At 35.4% G+C, this 23,837-nt stretch overlaps 1 protein-coding gene across 1 annotated transcript in view; it reads right to left on the reverse strand.

Annotated features, from left to right (window-relative positions):
• LOC120542215 (ADP-ribosylation factor-binding protein GGA1-like) overlaps positions 1-23,837 on the reverse strand; it is a 59,155-nt gene that overhangs the window by 15,758 nt on the left and 19,560 nt on the right. The window contains exons 4-13 of the mRNA XM_039774513.1: positions 22,011-22,109; positions 18,587-18,710; positions 15,649-15,749; positions 11,856-11,936; positions 9,896-10,033; positions 9,006-9,087; positions 8,378-8,491; positions 6,830-6,994; positions 5,378-5,448; positions 155-276 (exon numbers count right to left, since the gene is read on the reverse strand). Coding sequence (XP_039630447.1) covers positions 155-276; positions 5,378-5,448; positions 6,830-6,994; positions 8,378-8,491; positions 9,006-9,087; positions 9,896-10,033; positions 11,856-11,936; positions 15,649-15,749; positions 18,587-18,710; positions 22,011-22,109 — 1,097 coding nt within the window. The remainder of the gene's footprint in view (positions 1-154; positions 277-5,377; positions 5,449-6,829; positions 6,995-8,377; positions 8,492-9,005; positions 9,088-9,895; positions 10,034-11,855; positions 11,937-15,648; positions 15,750-18,586; positions 18,711-22,010; positions 22,110-23,837) is intronic.

Consider the following 23,837-nt stretch of genomic DNA (forward strand, 5'->3'; position numbering starts at 1 on the left):
CTCGATGGCTGATTTAAACATTGTCTATCACAAAAAATTCCTTTTATCTTCATCAATAAACATCTTAGTCTGTGGCGGTTTTAATGGATCTAGTATAAACATAAATTTGCAAATGATCCTTTTATAGTATGTACCAGGTTGCTTATTATCCTACCTTTTATTCTGTTGGGTAAATGATATTTCACTGCAGTGCAACAAGGAGGTTCTGCTTGTCTCCAAAGGATCCAATCTTATGCAGCTCCCAGATCCAGCAGTCAGTTTCTTCTGCTCTATATTCTTATAGAAAGTGGAAATATGATACAAAAGATTGACAATGACAAGATAACTGAAAAAAAAAATTGTTTTGTGCATTGGATATTACCCTCATTAAACACTTTGCAGTTAAATGTGAAATTCTGCTTCATCACATTTTCTACAGTGTTAAAATTAATCGTTATAAAAAGTAATATTCCATAGCAATACTTTAATGTACATATTGAATAATGAGTTATATTTAAGCCTTCAAATATCCACTGAGGGCAAATGGATTGCCAACAAAATGTTTGCAAAGATTTCTAATGCTTCTTCAATGGTGAAAAAGTCTTGACCTCAATAGGGACAGGTTAATGATACACTATGCTGCAATAATTGCAAGAAGCATTAAATCATCAAAACAGATTACTCTTCCTAACACTTTTATCACAGATAAACAATTCAAGTAAAAAATATACAATATAAAGTTATATAAATGCACCCAAAACTTAAACATCTAACACATTGTCACAGACGCGTGTTCAGGAGACAACTAAAGGGCTTGAATGAATATAATTCCACGCCAGGCCAGGAGGTGGCGAAGTTTACTAAATCTCTCTCTCAATCCCTTGCAGACCATTTCCGGGAAATCCTGCCTGTTTCTGGGGCAGCCAGCGACGTCACTTCCAGTTCCGGACCTGATGACATCACTTCCCTTACTGGCCTATAAAACTGCCATCTTGCATTCACAATATCAGTTCTGTTTTGGACTCAGTTGTGTGAACATGTCTGTTCGTGATAAGCATTTTTGCAGCCTGGAAATATTATATGGGTGGCTGCCCCAAACCTTCGCAATGTCTTTGTGTTGCTCTTGTGACAGTGGCGAAGCCGGCAGGATGAAAGAAACCCTGAAGAGAATGGGACAGGACCTAAATCATGACCAGGTGGGAGAGTACTGGGACCAAGTTTCCTGGTGGGGGGGGGTTCGTCCCAGATTTCGGAAAGAACCGGTGCACACTTTGCTCCCTTTGTCTAGTTCCGTGCCACTTAATACAAGGAATGAGAGTGTCGATGGGACATACAAAAGTGGACTGGTCTCTGTGGGGGAAGTGACAGGGACTTATTATACTCTCTTGGAGGAGAGAGCTGTCCTCCCCGCAGGGCCATGGCCCTGGAACAAAACGGGGCTTCCCCACACCAGCAGGTGAGGATCCTGCAGGCGTGGAAGCTGGATCGTGAGTGATCCCCCCAAGAGCAGGCTGATGCTTTTTGGGAAATGGTGGCGGGATGGTTAATGAGCAACCTTCCCACCCATTTCACCCAGCCAGTCTGGGGAGAATTTACCTCTATGTACAAGCTCATCAAGCTCATGGAAACAGCTAGGACGGCCTCACAATTTGGGAGAACAGAAAGGTCCTTTAGCGGATTTACGGAGATTACGTCCCTCCTAATCTGCCCCCTCAGCATAAACCGGAGTTTGCACCGGAGTCCCCGAATCCGCGGCCACAGCCTTTTCCTGGGAGCGAGGCGGCATGCAGGTGGAGGGGGGTGGTGGATCGTGTGTACTTTCAAACACCCTGTCATTGGCTCATATGGGAGTGGTCGTTGTTAACGGATTTAAGGTTGAAGCCCTCTTCAATTCCGGCAGCAACATCTCTATTATTGATTGCCGGTATGTACTGCCATGACAGTGGTTGAAAGTAAAGACCAGTTTAACCTGTGTACACAGAGACATCCGGTTCTAAATCTGCCTGATGTTTCATCAGCCAGGGAGGATCAGTTAAAAAACTCACCGTTGCGGTCCTCCCAAATCCACCTTTCGCTGTGATTCTTGAGCAGGACTGGACTGATAGTAAAAGCGGTGAAGTACTGGCCAACCCCAAACCTAATTCAGGCCTAGTAACAGACAGGAATAATCCGTTGCAGGTTGTCTCCACACCATGTACCCAGCTGACGGGAAGAGATTATGGGAGGCCAAGAGGAGGAGGGGGAAGTAACTGGACTGTCGCAGACAGCTACGTCATCAATCCGTGTCTCATTGGAGTAGGATGACTCCCTGGCCCTTGAAGTCAGACCGGACCGTCTCTCAGATCTAAGTTTTCAGTTTAGACAAACGCCGGCCTTGTTTAAAAGGGAACAATGGAATGATGATTCCCTTACGTTTGCAAAGAATGCAGTCATTCTAGTCAACGGTCAAGATACCCATCAGCCCATGCCACAGGGCCCCCACTTTGTGATTGAGAATGATTTATTATATCGAGTCAGTGAACACGAAGGGGAGGGACGGAAGTTGCTGCTGATTCCACGAACCTTCCGGCAGCAGGTTTATGAGTTAGCGAAAACCCACCTCCTAGGAGGCCACCTGGGTGCCGAGAAAACACTGGAGCATATCAAGCTCCAATTTTACTGGCCGGGAATTAACGAGGAGGTTCGCCGCTTCTGTATCTTTTGTCCAGAGTGTCAGCTGTGGCAAATTCCTAGAAGGGACCGTGCTCCTCTCGTTCCCCTTCCCTTGATTGATGTCCCATTCGAAAGAATAGGGATCAATATACTGGGACCACTAGAGCCCTCGGCCCAAGGACATAAGTATATATTAGTCCTCGTGGATTATGTGACCCGGTATCCAGAAGCTGTTCCGTTGCACTCAGCCACTTCCAAAGCCATCGCTGGTCTTTGCGTGAGCTGGCATCCCTAAAGAAGTCCTTACAGACCAGGGGACACCGTTTACCTCGTAGACGTTCAGGGAAACGCCCAAGTTACTCAAGGTAAAGCACTTGAGGACCACAGTATATCAACCTAAAACTGACGGTCTAGTGGAGAGTTTTAACCAGACTCTCAAATAGATGCTTCGCAAGGTGGTCAGCAGAGATGGAAGGAATTGGGATCGACTCCTCCCCCTCGTACTCTGCCTACAGGGAAGTCCCTCAAGCCTCAACGTGGTTCTCACCATTTGAATTGTTAAACGGACGACAACCAAGTGGTATACTGGACATTTTGAAAGAAGGTTGGGAAGGAGAGGCTCTTCCCTCAACTAATGTTTTGGAGTATATTGTTCACTTACGCGATAGATTTGAGAAAATTCGACATATACTAAAAAGTCACATGGAGGATGCGCAAGCAGCACAGGCCCACCATTATGACCGTGGCACAACGCTGCGGGAGTTCCAACCGGAGGATTGGGTCATGGTGTTGGTTCCCACCTCCCATTCTAAACTACTTGCCCATCAGCAAGGACCATACGAAGTTAAACAGAAGAAAGGGCTCGTTGACTATTTGGTGAAACAACCCAATTGCTGGCTAAGGGAGCAGGTTTATCATGTGAATCTGCTGAAACCATGCCCCGCTCATTCTTTGTTCAGGCCAACACAATTAACTTTGGATCTAACTTGAATCCCCGACAGAGGCGAGAGCTTGAAGCAGTTATCTCGTCCATCCCGGAGTTGGTAGACAAAAAACCCAGAAGGACCTCTCTGATTGCCCACGACATTGTGACCGAACCTGGGTTATAGTCCGAGAGCGCCTCTATCGTCTTCCTGAGGCAAAGAAAGCTGAAGTGGAGCTTCAAATCAAGTGCATGCTGGACTTAGGAGTCATAAAGGAAAGTTATAGTCCCTGATCCAGTCCAATAGTCTTGGTTAGTAAGCCCGAAGGCTTACCCGTTGGAGGTTTTGCAATGACTTCTGTCGACTTAATCAGGTCTCCCAATTTGATGCTTATCCTATGCCTCGAGTGGACGACCTCCTTGAGAGGCCTGGACAGCCAGAATAATTGACCACACTTGACATGACCAAGGGGTACTGGCCGGTTCCTTTAATGGACTCCACATAGGCTAAGACTGCATTTAGCACCCCTAGTGGACAATGACAGTATTGTGTCCTTCCATTCAGGTTACACAGGGCTTCTGCAACTTTCCAGCGTCTGGTGGACAAAGTGCTCTGCCCCCATAACACATATAGTGCTGCCTACCTAGATAACGTCGTCATCTATTCCAGCACCTGGAAGGAACACCTACAGCACGTCCAAGCAGTATTAAAAATGTTTTTTTGGGTTTGAAGAAGCCAAATATTTGGGGTACCTAGTGGGTCGTAGTACTGTGATGCCACAGTGGTCTAAAATAGATGCGATTTTGAAATGGCTCCTTCTGCGAACCAAGCGGCATGTCCAAGCATTTCTTGGTTTAGACGGGTACTACCTCCGGTTTGTACAACGGTTTTTGGAGAGAGCTGCACCCTTGAGTGATTTAACAAAGAAGAGGGCTCCCAACATTGTGGTATGGACCGATATGGCAGAAGCTGCATTCAGTGATTTGACGTCAGCACCTGTTTTGAAAGCGTCTGACTTTTCACTTCCTTTTATCCTCTAGACAGACGCTTCGGACACAGAGCTATGAGCAGTGTTGAGCCAAAGCGTTGACAGTTCTGTACACCCCGTCATGTTCCTAAGCCAGAAACTGCTGGATCGGTAGACCAGGTATGCAGCAGTGGAGTGAGAGGCTCTTGCGATTAAGTGGGCGATTACACAGTTGAGGTACTACCTTCTTGGTCGGGAGTTTAGACTTGTCATGGATCATGCACCTTTACAGTTGATGGCCCTGCACAAGGATTCTAACCCTCGAGTCACTAGGTGGTTCCTTGATCTGCAATCTTATAAGTTCTCGCTTGTTCATCAGAAGAGCTCACTCCATACCAATGCCGATGCCCTCTCTCGCATTCACGACCTCTCAGTGCAGATTGCCAAACCCGACGGTTCTGGGTGAGAGGGGGGGGGAGGAGGAAGGGGGGCAGCTCTGTCACACATGCGTGTTTAGGAGACAACTAAAGGGCCTGAATAAATGTAATTACACGCCCAGCCAGGGGGTGGTGAACAGTACTAATTCTCTCTCTCAATCCCTTGCAGACCATTCTCGGGAAATCCCGCCTGTTTCTGGGACAGCCAGTGATGTCACTTCCGGTTCTGGATCTGATGACATCACTTCCCTTACTGGACTATAAAACCACCATCTTGCCTTCAGTATATCAGTTCTGTTTTGGACTCAGTTGTGATAATATGTCTGTTCGTGATAAGCATTTTTGCAGCCAGGAAATATTAATAATATTCGCAATGTCTTTGTGTCATTCTTGTGACAACGTATATAAGTACACCTTACCAGATCTAAATCAAATGACTCTGATCCAGGTATCCTCTGCAAAGGTGGCAGTGCCAAAGGATCATTCAATCCTGAAAATGACATGTAACATGATAAGCATGACAAAAGACCATATTGCACAATCTCCAATTAGACTACTAGTCTATAAAATTACAAAAACCTTTAATCGAGTACTAGAAGGGTTACTTCTCCAGTGCTCTAATAGATAACTGTTGCTACACATTAGATCTGCTATAGGACTTCACTAGTCTCTTTAAAAGAATCCTTAAACTCTTCAAGAGAAAAGTATGATTTGTGGAATTTTTCACAAAGCTCAACAACATGCGCCAGCTGTATAAAAAGCAGAACAATATAATTATAAAACGCCTGACCCTGACCACACCTTTATTGCATGCACCACAGCAAACAGGCAATAAACATGTTTCCTTTATTACAAGATAATACAAAGCATTTTTTGTTACATTTTTTTTAATTAAGTAAACAGCTTCTACATTATTGGGTACAAAAACGCTTTTGAAATTTGATTGCAAAGTTAAAATAGCAAGATTATTTGTATCTCAGGCTACCAAAAGAAGAAACCTTGTTGTTCTTTTTTTAATAAAAATATTTTAATAAAGAAATATATGCAATATGTAAATAAGCATCAATACTTAGAACAGACAGCATTCTCCACTACTGTATTTGCAGTGATGATCACATTGGTGAAATAAAGGATTGGATGACAAAACTATAATGCCTCAATTTGCTCAATAACAGAGTCTGTTTGGGTTTGCAGAGGCTGTATGCTACATTTTTCATTTTACTTTTGCTGTTGTGAGCATTATGGATTAAATTAATTTATTAAACTTATCTACTACTGGAAAGCAGTTGTAACAGGTGCATTGTACCTTATATACACAAGACTTAAATGCATTTAAATGTGCTAAATGCATCTGCAATAAGTTTGCTGAAGTAGCTAAATTGTTAGTCATTAAAAGTGATTCACCTAAAAGCAGCCAAGGATTACATACTGCTTCTTGCACATAATACTCACGGGAATTGTGTAATGAAACTATCTACAAATCATATCCCTACACAAAAAGATAATTCTCAGCAAGGAAATAAAACCAGATGTCATTCTTTGTGATAGGGCATTAAAATGACATTTTAATCGACTTGTGTATACATTCTATCAATGTGTATACAATCTATCAAGTTCACTACAAATTTAAGCCACTTGTGAAAGTATCATACTATATTATATCTTATAAACAACTTTGTGCACTTCACTAAAAATAGTGTCACAGATCAGTTGATATAGTGTTATTTAAGATTTGGGTTAAATTCTACCACTTAAACTGCACTTAGTAATTTAACCACTGAAATTTGAAACAATGATCAGACACACCTCAAGGTTCATAGACATTATTCAATGTCACCAGAGTAAAACACAGAAACATAACAATTACAAACCAAGTGACATAAGATCTTCATCCAAGAGTGAGGCAGAGGTCACATGTTCTTCTGTTGTGGAGTAGGGATTTGAGACTGTTTGCCCCATTGTGTTACTGAATGTTGATTCCACACTGGATAAATCTATGAGATGATAGCTTTTGATACCACATGGACTCGGAGGATCTAAATGTGGCAGAACATATAAAAAATAAATTGGAACTTATAAGTGCATTTTCATTAAGTATTCATATTTCTCAGAAGGAAAGAAACTATTCTAACACTGTAAATGAAAATTAGAAATAACAATAATTATAATGATATTCTAGAAAGATCGCCCTGCCAGTGGTACTTTAAATCTTTTTCCTTCAGCCCACATAATGATGAGGTCCACTTCCCAAATACTGTGAACATTTACTACTAAGAGATCATTGAATGAATAAATTCCATAATTAAAGTTTTAATACAATAAACCAGTACTCAGGTTCAGTCCTCCCATCCTTCAGTGTTCATCCATCCATTATCCAACCCGTTATATATTCATAGTATTTATACAGAGTGGTGTGAACACTTAAAATAATAATTACTGGTACTTCCTGACTTTGTAACTAAATGGAGTAATGTGTTCCTGGTACAGATCAAGTGTATTGTCAGATAGATAGATAGATAGATAGATAGATAGATAGATAGATAGATAGATAGATAGATAGATAGATAGATAGATAGATAGACATCTGGGCACAGTTTATAGTAAATACTATGTAGAAAGAGACTGATGTTAGTAATAACCAAAATTGTTATGTATTAAAGTACAGTTTTTCATTAATTGCAGTAACAGTGCAGTTATTTAAATTTTGAATCTTGCTTTAAATGAGAAACCAATCATTTAGAAATATCAGCTTCAGTTATCACCTTCAATTAATAATTTGGCACTGACAACTATTGCAAACAAGTTGAAATATATAGAAAATTACAAGTACAGGTCAAATGAAAAATGTTCTATACTTCTATACTCAAGCAAAATGTTCAATGTCACAGTACAACTGATCTACTAGGTCAAAAAATATGTTAAAAGATAATTAAACTGAATAAACATAAAAGGCCATATGTTATTAAAATCTGAAAGACCAGAAAATTATACCTGAATTGTTGGCACTCTCACAAAAAAGAAACTGTACACTGATAAAAGTTTATCACAGATAAAACTATAAAACTCTAGCAGAATGTTAATTTTACTAAAGTTATTCAACAATAACTATTTTCTCTAATAAGCAATTTGAAAATTTTATTGAACTACATTCATTTTACACTACCTTGGAAGCTGGAATTGACACATACTGTATTACACTGCAAAAATACACTGCAAATTTCTAATAATGAACTGCACTTAGACCACTGACTCCAACTTTACTATAATTTTTTTCCAAAACCTGAACTCTAAAATATAATGTAATTGTCTATTTTGTTATACTGAGTAACCTGGTAACTGTCTCTCAGATATCAAGCAAAAAAATACAAGCAATGTACAGTATGTGCTCACATACACACACCAATATACACAGTAATTACCTTTAGTTTTGGAATTATCACTTAAATTGTTTCCATTTAGTTTTTCTCTGCCAACAACTTCTTGGTATGTGTTAATTGCAAAAGTTAATTTATCATTTGCTTGAAGAATCTCAGCTGGGTACAAAAATAAAGACACAAAACTATAAAAATGTACAGTGCCATCTTGCTCAAAGGTTCATATAAAGCATGCTGATAATGTCAACAGGCATTTCCTTCTAGCCATCTTTCCACTAAACCTGCACAGTCTATTTTTATTTTAACATATATATTCTTAGCTCAAGAATAAAGTGTAATTCAAGTCCTTGAACATTTCACAAATCCTGTGTATTTAGGCTTGTTTTTTTAATTAGCTATAATTTAAAAAAAATATTTACATACAAATAAAAAATTAGTTTATTTTAAAATTTAGCTTGGTTTAATAAAGTATCAAAAAAATAGAAAAAGAACAGATAAGTTGAAAAGGTTTTAGTTATGATACTATGGGTAAAATAAGTCTGAAAGTTATTTACACTTGAAAATTGTCTTCTTATTCTAAATAATGTCTCTAAGAACTTTTGACTACCAGCATTCAAACACAAGTACAGTATGTATAGCTGCAAAATAAATTATTCATAAAATGTGCCTTTACCTAGGGCTTGGTCATCATCCACTGTGTCACTTGCTAGTCTGAAAAGGGTTGGCCTCAGCTTTTCACACCTGTCATAAAGTCCCTGAATACAATAAAAAAAATCTATTTTAAAACAGATAAGGTAAATTCCATTAGCCTTTGAGCTCCGGCTATTCTTCACTTCATTATAATAAATTCTTTGCATCAGCTGGATTTGTGCCAGGCAAAAGTGAAACCTTATTAGTTGTTATTATTAAATGAAAATAGTAAAATGCATATACAGTAGTACATATAGCACAAAGTTTTAACAGATTTATGACTGACACTACTAATTATCCATTCATTATCCAACCCGCTATATACTAACTACAGGGTCACAGGGGTCTGCTGGAGCCAATCCCAGCCAACACAGGGCACAAGGCACAAGGCACTACTAATTAACAATATATAACTTCTATTGAGTAAGAAAGATCAGTTTAATAAAATAAAGACATAGATAGATAGATAGACAGACAGACAGATAGACAGACAGACAGACAGACAGACAGACAGATAGACAGATAGATAGACAGATAGATAGATAGATAGATAGACAGATAGACAGATAGATAGATAGATAGATACTTTATTAAAGTCATACACGGAGCTGCTGGAATATCTGCCACTTGCGGCAGCGCTGGATGTTGAACTTGGCATGGTACAATACTCAGCTCAAACACTACACTGTACATCAGCCCTGGTCTACAGCAAATTTAATTTCTAACCTACCCATGAATTATGGTCACATAGTACTATTACTATATAGTAATATTTAATCACTACTAAAGTCTACTTACATTTAAAAACATTAATAAAAGTGTTATTATTTCATTTTAAAAGTCATTAAATACCTCTCTGTATAATGTCATTACCTTTATAATTTGTCTATCACTTTCAGAGATGTTGCACTTTTTGTAGCTGATCAGCATTTCATTGAGAAGTTTGCAGTTGTTTTCTACTTCCTCAACAACAGCAATTCTCTTAGCCACTTTTTCTGTTTTTTCTTGATCCTGCAATTATCATCACACAATATAAGACAAAAATGTACCACATTTTTAACAAATCAAAGTCAAGAAGCTAACATGCACACTATTTCTAGATTTAGCGATGTATTTTACTATATGAAAACATCTTCTGTATAAAATCATTTGTAAATGGCTTGAAATAACTAAGTACTGCATTTCTGTTGCAGGAATTATTTTCTCAAGCTTGTAAACCTTTCAATCATAAAGTGTGAACTGTTCCTCAGGTTCACTTAGGTTAGAAGACTGAAGTCAAAAGCTTTCAAATGTTCTTAGTTAATCCAATGTGCCTGAAGAAGGGGCCTGAGTTACCTTGAAAGCTTGTATATTGTAATCTTTTTAGTTAGCCAATAAAAGGTGTCATTTTGCTTGACTTCTAACTTCATTCATAATGGCTAACACGGTACAACACCTTAGTTAATCCAATTAAGTGAACTTTATTCTTCCTTAAATGGATTTCTTCTATAACATGAAAAAGTGGTCTCAGGATCTCTAATTTAAAACAAAGCAGCAGTCCTTATTTTATGGTTGATCTCCACAATTGCCATCTTTTACTTAAGTATATGCGTTTCAAACTACCTCTGAATAGCTCAGAAACCCTTACATTCTTCACAGGGACTTATATAAGAATATAAAGAAATTAGGAGCAGATTACTATTAAACAAAATATAATATTATAATAAAAATAAATTATATTAAATGAACACATGTATATATATATATATATATATATTTGGCAAAATAACATTTAAATGGACACCACAACTATGTACACAGAATGCATCTCAAAAATCTTGCACAAATATTGCCTCCTGTAAGATTTTCTAAATTATTAAATATTTTATATTTCAAATATAATTTTTTCATGTCTTGGTGCATATTTTTTAAAAGAGCTTACTTTAAAAAAATAGGAGTCTGCATTCCTTTACATATTTGGTGTGCAACATATAACCCTCATCATGGTCAAAGTGTCCAAATTAAGATTAAGTTTAGTTGTCATTTAAACGTTCAAATCAAGTTAAGTTTATTGTGTACATAGGTGTTCCATGAATAAATTGCTTTATTTTCATTTGAACATTTAATGATTATTTTAAAATTTCTACATCATTACAGTAAGTGGTAAAGCACAAGCACTTTTAAATTCATGTTTTTGAAGTCACAGATTGCTGAACAAATTTTCTGTTATCATCGAGACGGCTATTGAACACAACTGAAGAAAGTAAATTTAAAAAAATGAAAGCCAGCAAATTGTTTGTTATTTAGAACTACTGTATATCATGTCATAACTAATAACAAAACTAGTATTAATGTCTGCATGTTTACAGCAAAGATGTGTAACTTAGAAAGCTACAGTTGTTTAGCTTCAAGTTTAAGTTCGTTTTTTTGTCATGTGTACATAGCACAACAAAATAATTATTTGCATATCTACCACAGACTAGTGCCAGTAGCATAACACAAATAAGCAATGAAAACAACCCCTTATATCTTACATTAAGTGCAACATTACACAATATATAACAGAAAAAATCATGTAGTTGTCACTATAAAATGTTATTATGATACACAGAACATTTCCATTGAAGTGCATTGTCTCTTGCAGTGTAGCATTTGAAAAAAGAGCAAGCAATGTTATTCCTGTCAGCATCTGACTGATCTGATAATATGCACCTTAGTAATCAGGTGCCCACATCACTGATTTTAAAAAAAATATATACACATGGTACGTTCTTAATTAGTCATGCAACCTTTTGAGACATACAGTAATCAAAGTACATTTGGTTTTCAAATTCTTCATCACAGTTTCGCATACCTCTTTAATTGTACTCTTAATCAGCCTGTTAGCAGCTTGAAGGTCATCTGGATGGTTACTTTTTAAAAGTCTTGCTAACAACTATAAAAATAAGAAGAAGTTTCTTGGTTATATAAAAACTTATGAAAAATTATTTTCCTGATGGTGCTACTGTTCTTCCAACATGGTAAAGCCAAATGTTATAACAGTCAACAAATAAGATTTTGCAGTTGTGAACTAGCAAAAGTATTGAGCATCTAGGCAGAGAACGATTTAAGGTTCATGTGGGTTGGATGGCAAATTAAGAGTTCATTATACATAATTATTCTTTACAAAATGCTTTAAAAAATAATAAATTGATCCAAAAGTGCCATTAAAAATTCAAGCATATTGCCAAGAGGATATTGGTATCTATTATATAGAAGACATTCTAGGAAAAGCTTGGGTTTCTGCTGAAAAAGGTGTAGGTGAGTCCACTGAGGAAGCTTACCTGTCTGGGTCTGTGAGTGGATCCCAATGTCCCAGTGAAGTGACAGGAAGACACTATTGTAAAAATGGCACCACCCTTTGGATGACAAATAAAACTGAGGTCCTGATTATCTGTGGTTATAAAATATCCCTGGGCATCTTTTAAAAAGAGTAGAGGCTACCCCAATGTCCTAGCTATATAGTTTACCACAGCTGGTCTTTTTGGCCCCATAAACATAAGAAACAAGACAAACTTTAAAAATCAATAAACAGGTATTGCTAGTTAAGTGTAGGCAAGTTACACTCCAAAACGGCTGGCGCTTGAGTGAGGAGAGCCCTGCTCAGCTCCCTACTCCTGACGTCATGCTTCCCCCTCCCTTCGGCCCACAGCTATTCTCTCAGATTAATGTGAATAAATTGCTCCTGCAAGCGAACTATGATACTTAGCATGATGAGAGAATGTTTTAAGCAAATTATGAAAAAAAAAACCCGATCAAAATCCATTAAGTACTTCTCTCGTGAAAAGCAGACAGACGTTGGATTTTACATATATAGAGATTATTAGCAATAACTATATGAATTACTTCAGAAATAAACTAGAGAACATAAGACTATACACTGAGTGGCCTGCTTTCAAATTTAGCAGTGCCAAGTAAAATCATTGAAACCCTTTCAAGTACCACTTTTGTAATTTTAAATTGATGACTGGACACAAGATCTTAAGTCAGATGTCCAAACTGAAATCTACCTGTTCTTTAGACCCATTGAAATCTAGCTTGTTAACAAGGCCTCTTGCAATAATTGTACAACTGATATTGCATACAATAAATAAACCGTTAAAAGATATTTTAACTGTTTTCTTAAAAGTGTCACTGGTGGACTACTATTAAAAAAAGCAGCTTCAGATTAAAATTTTCTTAAGAATTATTAAAAACAATTTCAAATGTATCTTTCCTTTTTACTTTTTTTTAAGAAAATTTGTTATGTTACCTTAAAAATACTCTTCAGGAGAAGCTTCAAGTTTGACTTTCACAACACTGAAACTGTTTTAAGTTATGACATAATTGATACTTTCGGAGGATTATTATACTTGTAGACCTAAGTGGTGCTTCTGATATTATTGGTCACAGCATTCCGTTGCACAGTCTTGGGAATTTTCTTGGTCTATCAGGCACTGTCCTTAGTTGATATATTTCACACTTACTGTATCAAAGTTTTTCAATATTTGGAGAAGTCTGAGGATAATATTTCCACATTCCTGTTTGCATTTCAACATTGTGACTCTCAGGGTTGTTATTTTTTTTTTGGTTTTTTTACAGATTAAAAATTAAACTAGGCTCCCATATACTTTAATCCAGCAAAAAACCCTGCCCAAACTATGCCTCCTTGCTCGACCTGCATTGGATGCCACTAAATGGTTGTTTCATTGTTGACAAGGAGAGAGAAAGACAAAGACAGGGAGACATAGATGTAGAGAGGGAAACACTGGCAGTCAGATGTTGGTAGGTGAATATGTTTCTGCAGAGATTCCTGACAACTGCACCCTACCATTAACTGAAACAACATTGGATGGGTCTTCTCCCTTGACTTTGGGGAGGAGAGGTTGGATAAACCACAGTTCCTATTACAAAATGTATCTTTTACATTTCTGCTTGACACATTTCTTATTCTGACTTGTGCCAATATAATTTAAACCAAGCATTTTGTATGGAAATGCAAATTTGTTTTTACTCAGTTTAAAGTGAATGTTCTTTTGTTTTAATAAATTTGCTCAGGTAAAGAAAAGGCAAGACAAATTAACTTTCTTTGCAAGAGTTGTGTAAAGTAAGAGAAGGAAAGAAACATTGACATAAATTAATTAAAGCTGTATTAAGTTCTTTATCCTTAACTAAACCAGCTGCCAGCATGCTTCTCTTTAAAACATTACATTGTATATATTACTTTATGTTTTCCAAATTTCTAGTCTTGTAGTTTGTTTGGAAAAATTAATAAGTCAGTTATCTGTAACTGACTTATTAAGAAGGTGCTGATTCTGAGGTGCCACCAAAACTGGAGATACTGGTCCTAAATAAATATTGCCAAATATTCAGCTGCAATATTCAGCATTATACAAATTAGTGTTTTTCTCTTTGTTATTAAAGGATTATTATTATACCAGTACAAAAGACTGCAAAAAATTGTGCCGTTGCTCATAACAAAACATAAAAAGGTTCTATAAAAGGTAAAGCTGTGGTAGTATTCCCAAGAATAAATAAGAATAAAACTAGAACATCTCAAATATTGTTACCTTTGAAAAGATGCCAGTATGCAAAACCAATTATCATTGTTTGACAGATACCTACATTTCATTTCCAAATCCGCACTCAGTTTGTAACGTATGGTAGAACCATCTGCTCACAATATTAAAAATACTATTGCTTCCGTCTGTAGCTCTTGTGTTTAAAATTACCGTATACCATATGTAGGCATGACAAAGAACTAATAAAAATATCTTCCTAAAAAAGGAAAGATTCATCAAAGATATATCTACTTTAGCTTGGCTCTTTCTTTATCACTGCTACACACCTTGAAATAACCCCAGGGTGTGACTCATTTTATGACTGCAAATCTTATTTATTTTTGTTTGTAAAAAAATGAAATGTCAAATAAAAGGTTGTTTGACTTCATTGCCTCTATAGTATATAGCTGAAAGAATACGGCACTTTAAAAATTACTAAGCATGTCAATTAAGTTGTATTAAAATGGGGACTGAGGCTCACAGCTAAAATGTTGGTTTTTTTCCATGACTCCTCTGTTTCAGTCTCACATGCCTTATTTCACAGAACTTCTAACAATTCTGGCAGTTAGGCTGGAAAGTAAATAATGTGTTTAAATCCAAGATTACAGCCTGCAAATAATATCAGAACAACATGGCCTGAATCGGCCCTAACATCCTCTGTTTTTGTATAGTTTCCTTAAGCTGAAAACCATTTATACCAAATCTCATTGGCTCTGTACAAATGTGAGTGGGCTCATGATGGACTGTTGCCCCATCAAGGTTTGTTTACTGTCATATTAATTTACAACTTTACTGCCTTCATCCTTTATTGTCTTTTTGTTGGTCAAATGTTTTTTGCTTTTTTCCACTTGATTGTACCTAAGCCAGCATGAAGCTGTATCACACTGTTATTTTTACCTTAAAAAGCTTTGTCCCAATTTAAAAGAAGGAGGCATTTGCTTTGTGTAATGACTATATAAACTACTTTTGGGTTCAGAGAAGCTTATCACTTTTTAAACACCATTTTGCCTCTCTAAAGTACTCATTTAAAAACAAATACTATAGCTTTTTAATTTCTAGATAAAATACCTTTGACTTATCATCATCATCAAAAATAGAACAAGTTGTCCTTGGAGGAGGAGGAGGAACAATTATACTCTGTGATAATTTGGGATCTTTTTTAATGATACCTGAAAATAAGAGCACAGAAGGAAAAAAAAATAATTACACAAAATTAAGGCATGTAATATGCACTTACCCTGATTTAAAAACAAGGAGCTTTCTACATTTATAAGTATTAATAAATTAACGTAAATCATCTGGTTATGCTAAATAGAACATTCTGAATACACTATTAATCTTTTAATGTATGATGTAGGACTACTCCAATATTAAACATTTTTCCAGGCTTTATTTCTATGACAGTATCAGCCCCTGAATATACACCAGAACAATAAAAAATATGCCAGCAATGGATCTTTTCAGCAACACCACCAGGTGAATAACCACAATGACAATTTCAAGCTACAACAATGTGATTATCTATTATAAGAAAACAACAATATAAATTTGCTTATGAACAGAAACATATGCTGTTTATCAAGAGATCCAGTAAGTGTAAAAAGTACAACATAGTGGAAAATGTAAACATTCAAAACCAATCTTTCTGTTTAATATCAACCACCCAAAGCTCACTGGTATATATGAAAGGCTGTCATATACAACATTAGACTCCAAACAGAAGGCATATGTAGCAGCTTCCATGTGGATGGATCAACAGTTAAACACTAAATGTTTTACATGTTCACCTACACCCTACCAAGAAGTACTGCTGTCCCTGCAAACTCTTACAGCATGACTATTTTTCCTTACTGGTCCACACATTCCCTTACTTGGCCTGATGATTTTTCACTTATGTTATCAACACAAAATTGCTTCCGATAAAATACCACCATCTACGAGGAGCATTCAAAACGTTTCTGCACTTTTTTTAACTCTATTTATTAAGAATTTCAAAAACACTCATACATCACTTTTCTACATAGTCACCTTTGTTTCCGATGCAATGCAATTTTCCCAGCATCATACCAACATTTTAATGCCCAATTAATACTCTTCCCGCCTTCAGTTTCCCACGAAAATATAAAAGTACGGAAACTTTTTGAATGTCCCTCGTAAAAGCTCTGAAAGAAGCATTCTTAATCTTTTTTTACAATGCAGGTTCTGCTTTTGATCATAACATTTTACTATACGGGTTTAGAATATAGTGATAAGGTCACATTTAAAAAATAATTTTTAAATATGTGTAGAAGTGTGGCAAAAATACTCCCTTGTTTATGCCTACATGGTTTACTGCAAGGTTTGGTGCTGGGGCTTATGCTTTTTCTCCTTCATATTTTACCATTAGGAGTTGTAATTCAGACACAAAATACAAACTTTCATTTGCATGCTGAGCTGTATACTTCACTTAAACCAATAAATACTCCTCCAATTACATTAATTAATTCATTTGTTTATTGATATAAAACAGTGAATGAATAAAAAATATTACTTTTCGAATTGTTTGAATTAATTTGTGAAAATTAAAAGTCTTTCTAATTCAAAAAGCCTGAATTTTAGGTTAGCTGAATCCATTTGAAATTTAGGTTTAATTTGTAACATTGATTTAACCTTCAATCATCACATTTATGTGCTTTTTAAAACCTTCTTCTACATCTTAAAATAATGAAAAATAAAGAGCATTTCTTAAGCCGCTGTATCTTGAAAATCTTATTAATGCTTTTGACTGAAACAGAATTGACTATTTTAATGTTTTATGGAAAATACAGTTCATAACATTAACTTAACTGTTTCACAGTTAATTCAAAATATGGCAGTTAAGATCACTAACAAAACTAAGATGTATGAGCGTATAACTGTAATTCTTAAATCACTTCACCGGCTTCCAGTGTAATTCCAGGGTAATTTAAAAACCCTTTGGCACATATAAAGTCAGAAATGACAAAGCTCACCTCCTTACCTTGTTGAACCTATTAGTGCTTATACTCCACATCGTAGACAGCCTCAAGGTTCAGACCTTCTTAATATTGTAAAGATGAATAAAACTAGAGCCTTTAGCTATATGGTCCAAACACTGGAAGGACCTACTTATCAACATTAGAGAAGCATCTTCAGTGTCTGCATTTAAATCAAGATTAAAGACCTTAGCATTTTTGGAGTTGCTGAGGTGGATGTTTAATATTTCTCTCTTATATTGCTTTTTTATTTGTAGTAAATATTTTTATTTTGCCATTACCAACTGTCTTCCCTATTTTTCTCTTCTTGGAGTCTGTGGTGGCACTTGCTCTGCCTTAGACAAAATATGTCATGAAGTATGATATGTCTGTTTAAAGACATCTTCTATCCAAATGCAATTTTCTTGTCTTTGCTGATAAATTGATCCCTTAACAACACAGTTGACCTGGGACATATATAATGTTTTTTGTGCATACTGGATGATATTTTATGTTTCTACATGAAACTCTATGTTCCTGTTGCACTTCTTTATTTATACTCTATTTCTAATTATCCTACAGTGTGGTAGGCTCATTATTGCAAATGTGGCTAATAAGATTATATTCAGTTGAACTGAACGTTCTGATGAAATTCTGCAATAAGCTCAGATCATGTCCTATGTGAATGCCAGACACAATAATTGTGAAAAGAACTTTAAGCACCAAATACAAACTATATATCCAGTCACATATAGGGACCATTAACAATGTGAAAGAAACATAACAGGTTAAAACACACTTGCGCTTTCTGCACCTCATCGTATTTTACTCCAAGAAATACAATCACATATCATGATGACTTGTTGCTTTAACATGACATGAGTAATATAAAAATGTTTTAAACAAATCCCTTAAAACACATTTTTCTGTACATAACATTAACGATTTTACAAGTCAGAAACTTTTGACAATAAGAAGATTTAAAAGACAAGTTAGTCAAATTAATTAAATTAGTCAAATTATTTAGTACTGACCTTGCTTCTTCAACATGGAATATGCTTCATGTAATTTAACTTCTTCTGGAAGCCACACAGTCCAACTGTACATTATTTCTATAATTTTTGATTTTACATTATCTGTGCTCCATGTGCCAAGATACTGCAATAAATAAACACATAAGATCAAGATGGTCACAAATTAAACATCACCTTGCCATACACTGCCAGGTCATGTTTGGTTCAAGTATACTGTAACCCAAAACATCACACGAATTGTTAACATACTGTATAAAAAACATATGTTTGGAATAAAACAATTTAACACACATTTTTAATCTTTATACAATGGCTACTGTCTAAAATTCAGAAACTGTGAAATTGTAAAAGAAAACGTCCTTCAGTTATATTAAAAAGTAAGTGATAACCTCATATAATTTGTATTCATAGAAACACACCAACTTTTCTTAGTACAGAGGTCAAATAAAACAGATACCGAGAAGGACTAAATCTAGTATGACATAAAGCAAGTAGAGGTAGAAGGTTTTATGTAAATAAGCACTGAATTACATTAAATCACATTGTGAGCAAGATTACGATTTCATTTTGGTCCTCTCATTCACAGACAATATGGGGCAATTGCTATATCATTGCACTCTATAGTATTTAGCAGTGCAGCTAATAGATCAAATATGCATTAAATTCCAAATAAATACTAAGTATTGCAATATCCCCCCTATTAAAATCATATTAATAATAACTGAAATTTCAGGATACAACTCTGAACAGTATATACTCTATGTACTGAATAAAAATAAATTGTATTTCACTCACCGGGACTATAAAGTTAATATTTCTATGAAGCACAAGAAAATAAACAGCATCCTAACAAGTCTTCCTCAGAATCAGATTTAGCATGACAAACTATGAACAGTAATTACAAGACCACTGTGCAGTAAAACAGTTCAAACTAGTTGATGGGATGGACATAATTATTTGTGGAAGGATATTGTGAAGAGAAGTACACACTGACACACAGAGCCACATTTTGATTCTTTGAAGTTAAATAGATGTGATGATAAGCCAAATTCGTCCACCAGATGGAGGAAAAGAGATCAGACAAAGAATGTCCAAGGTGAACAGATAGAGGACATCAAAAGGAAGTCAGTACAGAAGTGAAGAGAAGCCATGTAATCAATGTGTCAAGACATATTGCAAGATAAAAAGCCTTCAGGGCAAAAGTAAGTTTCTCCTTTTTACATACTATGTTGGAACAAAGTCAATTTTAATACATTTTGTAACTTACTTGTCAGATTTGTGATATTTAGGAAAGCAATATAACACTCAAAACACAGCTTTTAATGCAAATGATTCTGGTGTAGTTTTGCTGCTGGGGCAATTCAGAAAGAAACAAACCCCACAACATACAATACTCCTATTCCTAAGGATAGGGATGTCAAATGCCGACATATTTGTTTCAATTGATAACCACCAACCATCAACAAATATATCTTAAAATTAAATGAATAATAATGTGTATACTTGCTAAATTTAAAGAAAGAACCAGAAACTCTTTGGAGGCAATGCAACACATACATAGGGTACACTCAGTAACACATAAGCATACAAAACAAATCCATGCATCTGTGAGGAATACAGATTTTCCAGCTATGGATACATGTAATAATTATATAGAGTTTAAAAGATGAATGAGGATTCAAATACAATGTAACATGAATCTTCTTAAGAAAATCTTGTTCACTACAATTCCATCCCATTTAAATTTCACATTTATTAAATTTTATTATGTGTAAGCTTAAAAGTCTTTTTACTTTTCTCCCTACTTTACTGTGTGTTTGATTAGTCTGAAAGAAAGCTAAAGTTTCTTGTAGTAAAATTCACAATAAAAATCTTTATTGAAATTAATCACTGCAAAATGATGAGATATAGACAAAGTATATCACTATCAGTAAGGCAGCATATCTAAATGCACAGAAAAACAAACTGGAAAACATGATTTCAGACTGTCAGATAAATTCTGTAAATGCAAACATGAAACAGAAGACATCACAAGAACACATCAGTTATTTTGCAAAGTTTAAATTATTTAAATTTATTTGAGGAATTTTCATAAATGTGCACAGTCTAAGTTTGTAAACGATGAAAGAAATGCTAGTCAATGGAATGATCTTAAACTGAACTGAGCGTACATTAAAAACATTTCTGTCAAGCTTTTGACAGAACTGAGAAATATTGTTTTCGGAAGAGTCTGTGCTGTGCAGTGGGTCTATGAACAATTTTATAAGACATTCTGTACTAGCACTTAATCAATACAAACACACAAGTTTAATACTGTTGTAATATCACTAAACTATTTAAAAGTTGCAATACTTTTTATATAAAATATAAATGTTATTTCATAATCCACCAACTACTATTTTTTTATTTGAAAACAGTGGTCTATTTACTACAGCACCTATTGCTGTATAGCTTTTCATTATTGATATGTCAGTTAGCTGACAATCTTTACCTTACAGCAATGTGGCATAATAAACACAGTAAATGCACACGGTGTGCAGGCCCAACAAAGGGTACAACTAAACAGCATAACGTGTTTACTTATTATAGCCTCCTCTCTTGAATAATAACTTGTGATCTTTATTGAATACAATGCTCTGATAAACACTAATAAAGTTACATTTATTACATTTCATTTTGACACCATTGATATTTTGAATTTTGACTACTGTTCTCAAAGGAAGCGGATACCAGAAAATGCTTATTTAGTATGAGTGTACCTGAAAATTGGGGATAATAAAAGGGAGAGACAGAACAATTTTGCATAAGTTGTCTTGCTTTTGGTGTGATATGATTAATGAATGAATTAAATTCCATGTACAAAATGGAAAACAGGAGGATAGCATGCAGTGTAAAGCTCAAGACTATTGTTTCACCAATTATGAATATTCAAGTTAAATATCTGGATTAGAGTGATCTATGCAGTAGTTTCACATGTACATTCTACTTTGTGAGAAGAAACATATAACTATAAATAGATAAGCAATTGGATGGCACAGTAAATAAAAACTTAAATTGCAAACTAGACATGCGTTAAGGAAATAACACATTGCAACACTGAATCCAATTTAGTCAGCATCACAGTGGGTAAGAAACTGTATCAGCAATAAGGGGTACAAAGCAGAAACTAAGAGTAGATAAGATGCCAGTACGGCACAAAGGCTATTCACACACACTCACAAAGCAAATTTAGAATCGTTAGTTAACCCAATATGCATGCTTTAAAAAGTGAGGTACAAAACACGAAAAACGGTTTTAATATATGAAAAGCTCAGGTATAGGTATTTTCCAATTTTAAAAACAACGCTGTTTACCTTAAATTGAACACAAATGATTAATAGTCATGTCTACCTAAAATTAATTCATGTTGAACACTGTACAGTACCTTTGGTGAAAGCACTTTAATTAATTCATTTAAAAATCTAAATTTTGTAGCTTCATTGTGAAATCGCTTGCCACAGTTGTTCATGCATGCCTCCAGGACCTAAAAAAGAAACAGCACACAAAAGTAAGTATAGAGTATAGAGTACTAAACAATAAAGACTAATATCAATTTCCATTGCTCTTGAAACATTTTATATTTTTCAAAACTGCATTAATTAAACAAGTCATAAAGAGAAGTTAGCTGTAAATACCAAGTAACAGCTTTAAGGGAATTGTACTTTTTTCTTAATTTATAATCAATTAGAGTAAGTCCTCAGAATCTGATTCTTTTCTTAAATTTGAATGATACGTGTGCATGTGACCATGACATGTGATGGACACATGACTCACAGAAGCAAGTTTCACATACTGTATGTGAGGATTGTACCCCAGAGAAAAGGGGATACTCAAATCAACGCACTATACGACTAATATTAGTTGATATCTCTTGATATGATATTATTTGTAAAATATTGTGTTAAATCATTCAAGTACAAAACCATTTATTATTAAAAAACATTACCTTAGGATAAGGTAAGATATTCACAAACTTTCAAAAAAGAAGTAAGGGTTGTTAGCCACACACTGTAAGATGTGTTTGAAGTATAACTGATTAAAGTGTGTCTTCACCATAGGCAGACGCATGAAAACTATACTGCAATTAAAGAGCCAGTTTGACTAAGATTTCCATTTTTTCCATTTCTGAAGCTCTCCAAGGAATTTTTCTTCTAAATTCTCTTTGTTCTTTTTAACAATACTCTGTACAAGCAAAACAAGGCTGTAGAATTCAAAATTTCTCCTTGCAGTCTCTTTTATAAGATACACCAAAACCTAAAGGATTTTTGAATTATATTCAACTTGTACAGAATATAATATCTGTATAAATGGGCTGACTTCTTCATTTAATCACAAAGAAGCTCACTAAAATTCCAACAAATTTATAATACATAAAAAGAAATGCAAAAATTCCTACAAATCATAGACTTACATTTAATAGACTTTTTCATCAATACTGCAATTTTAACAGAATTATAACAGAACACTTTTCGTGTGTGTGTGTGTGTGTGTGTGAGCATTAAACTCTTGCTTCCCATCACCACGCTAAATCATCTATTACTGATATTAGGCTCAAACATAAAAGTGCACTAAGAGGACAGTGGGGTTAAATTAGCAACAAACGTTATACTACAGAAAGCACCGTATATTCAGAAAAGGAAACCCTCTGGAGAAATAAGAACTGGGAAGAAGTCAAAGTATTACTACATAACTGACAGATGCTACAAAGAAGTGTTCATGGTGGATGGATAGACCGGGTGGTATTAGGATAAACACATAAATAAATGTATAAAAGGGAAATTGGGATCACACAGGACCCTGTATGACAAAAAAGGACCACACATGTGAATAATGGTTAATAGTGTAGTAACACCTTTGATTGTTTAGAGTCAATGTGGTATGACAGTCTTAAGCCACTTACAGCAATGACAACCCTAGGTCTGACTAGTTAAGAGATTTCAGGAAGAAATTAAAAGAGCAATAAGTCTATTAAGATAGAGATGTGTTGGGAGAATGCACTGATACAGTGTGTTGCCACACCCATGCAGTGGGCGACACCTGAACACCACACTAGTTCAAATGGAATGGAACAGTGCAAGGATTTTTACAGTGGCTAGAGATACCAACCCCCACGTTTTACCTGCAAGTTGAAGGACCTGCTTGCAGGGCTGGATGCAGGTTAACATCACACCCAGGATGGACGCAATTGCATGTTAAGGGCCTTGATCAAGGG

The sequence above is a fragment of the Polypterus senegalus genome, chromosome 13 (assembly GCF_016835505.1).
Source record: "Polypterus senegalus isolate Bchr_013 chromosome 13, ASM1683550v1, whole genome shotgun sequence".
In the NCBI taxonomy this organism is placed as follows: domain Eukaryota; kingdom Metazoa; phylum Chordata; class Cladistia; order Polypteriformes; family Polypteridae; genus Polypterus; species Polypterus senegalus.